General features: G+C 47.8%; 1 protein-coding gene across 1 annotated transcript; it reads right to left on the bottom strand.

The window, feature by feature from the left end:
* Positions 1-1,370: 1,370 nt before the first annotated feature.
* LOC125530244 lies at positions 1,371-2,253 on the bottom strand. Its single transcript, XM_048694635.1, has one exon. The coding sequence runs from the start codon at positions 1,916-1,918 to the stop codon at positions 1,613-1,615; it is 306 nt and encodes a 101-aa protein (XP_048550592.1). The 5' UTR covers positions 1,919-2,253; the 3' UTR covers positions 1,371-1,612.
* Positions 2,254-2,268: the final 15 nt, after the last annotated feature.

Genomic DNA, 2,268 nt, shown 5'->3' with positions numbered 1-2,268 from the left:
GGTGAAATGAACATGGATTGGATTGAAGTGAAGGCAACATGCATGTGGTGCATGTCGAAAATAGTATAATCCAAACTTGATCAAGTTAGGATTAGTATTACTTTTGACATGCACCACATGTTGCCTTCACTTCAATCTAAGCCATGTTTAGGCATAGCAGTAGCGTTGGTAAACTAAGCACGGAGATATACGAGAGGACACTTCTCTCTATTAGCTAGCTAATAACAACCTAAACTAACCCCCAAAACCCCTAAACCAGCCCCTTTAAAAAAACAAAAACATCAGCTCGCTTTTTGGTTCCGGTTGGTGTCACCAACCGGGACCAAAGTCCCCCCTGCCTGAGCTGGCCGCATCGGCCACGTGGAGGCCCATCTGACCCGGTTCGTGTAAGAACCAGGACTAAAGGCCAAAGGCATTAGTAACGACCTTTTAGTCCCAATTCCAAAACCGGGACAGAAGGCCCTTACGATCCGGGACAAATGGCCCTTTTTACTAGTGAGGTGTAAGAAGAGGAGGAATGCGTTACAAAGAAGAAGAATTGACAATGCTGACAAGTCATCTTGAGGTTAGAATAAGTTTCTTTTGCATTGTCGTGATCCATGTTGGGTTGCTTTTCTTGATAAACAAGCATTGGGCTGCTTGGGCCTCACTCACTGCCTCAGTGTAGCAAGGCATATTGAACAGTGTGAACAGACCAACTATCTCTTCATGATCTTAAGTACACAACTTAAATACCAAACAATGTATGAGCAAAAACTTGACTTTCTTCTTCTTGGCAGCTTTATCTATGAAAACAGTTTTTTAAAAAGCCTTGATGTTCCATTGTGAATTATCCAAATAATGAGGATTAACATTTCTTTACTAGCTCCTTATTTATTTCGACATCTCATATATGAGTAAAAATGAAGAAGGGTTCGCGAACATCCACAAAATCCACAAAGCACTTTAACATATGACGTCAAACAATGTTACTCCCCCCGATCCATATTAATTGATGTTGCTTTAGTACAAGTTTGGTAGTACAAACTACCAATGTTTAACATATGACCTCAAATTATGAGCTAGGAGAAGATATACAATGTCAACACATTTATTTATTTGCATTTATTTTCGCACGCAGTTGAAGAATTCAGTGAGATCAGGGTTCAAAATGGACTCGGCCAACGTGAAACCTGTTCGGACGATGTTCCTTGAATGTGTTTTCCTATTCTTTGCTTTGTGCAAATCATATCCCCGACCCCGAGCTGTAGTGTATATGTTTCCAGTGATTTTATTTGTAGTCTTGTGGTTGGATTCTTGCCAATTCCAACCATCTTTCACAAGGAATAAGATCGGTGCAACTGTTTCAAAAAACAATATGAAGCCAGGTATGTCCTAATTTAAGCTCCTTTGCATTTCATAAATGAACACAGATCACAACAAATTCATTAACGCAGCCGACGAATGCAGGCAAAGAGAAATGGAAGACCCATGTGGCTATGTGCAGGATCCAATTGAAATTCTTATAACTAACCTATACGACCAAGAAGAGCACCGCCAAAAAAAGCTCTGAAGCAGCCTATCAAACCAAGAAGAGCAGCGCCAGAGTTAAGCAGCTGTTGGCTACGCGACATCAGTAGGAGATGTCGACGAGGGCGATCATGGCGTGCGCGGCGAGCTGCTCACGGGTGCGCCTCTGCGCGCCGCGGAGGGTGGAGTACCCCGGCTCCGGCAGCGGCACCGTCCGGCGGGCGGTGAGGTACGCTCGCAGCTCGGCGTCGTAGTGCGCCGCGGCGGCCCTGAGCGTGAGGCAGACGCGCGGCAGGTGGCGGAGCAGCGGCAGCGTGATGTTGAACGGCCAGAGCAGGACCGAGAACTTGAACGCCTGCATGAACCCGCCGACCGCCGGCACGGCGAGGAGCACCACGTGCACCGCCATCGTCGATCGACCTCCAGATAACTCCTCCAGCCGCCTCGTGCTGCCCGCTACACGGCCGGTCCCTCCGCCCCTGCCATGGCGACGCTCTCGAGGTGGCGCTGCTAGCTAGCTGGTGGTGGTTAGTCACCACGGACCTGACCCGCCGGCCATTAACTAGGAATATTCCAGAGCGAAGAGCACTGGCTTGGAGTTGGATGAAACTAATAATGGCCGGCGATGGTGATCGAGGGTTGTTTTATCATGGAGCGGAATGGACTCAGTTCTACAGTGCGCACGTACTGCCACGACACAGCTCATGACAATGCGGCCTGCTGACATTGTCCGCGGCGAATTGAATCAGTTGAGGTGCG

Source organism: Triticum urartu, unplaced genomic scaffold (assembly GCF_003073215.2).
Source record: "Triticum urartu cultivar G1812 unplaced genomic scaffold, Tu2.1 TuUngrouped_contig_6173, whole genome shotgun sequence".
In the NCBI taxonomy this organism is placed as follows: Eukaryota; Viridiplantae; Streptophyta; class Magnoliopsida; order Poales; family Poaceae; genus Triticum; species Triticum urartu.
This window is presented reverse-complemented; position numbering and strand designations above follow the sequence as displayed.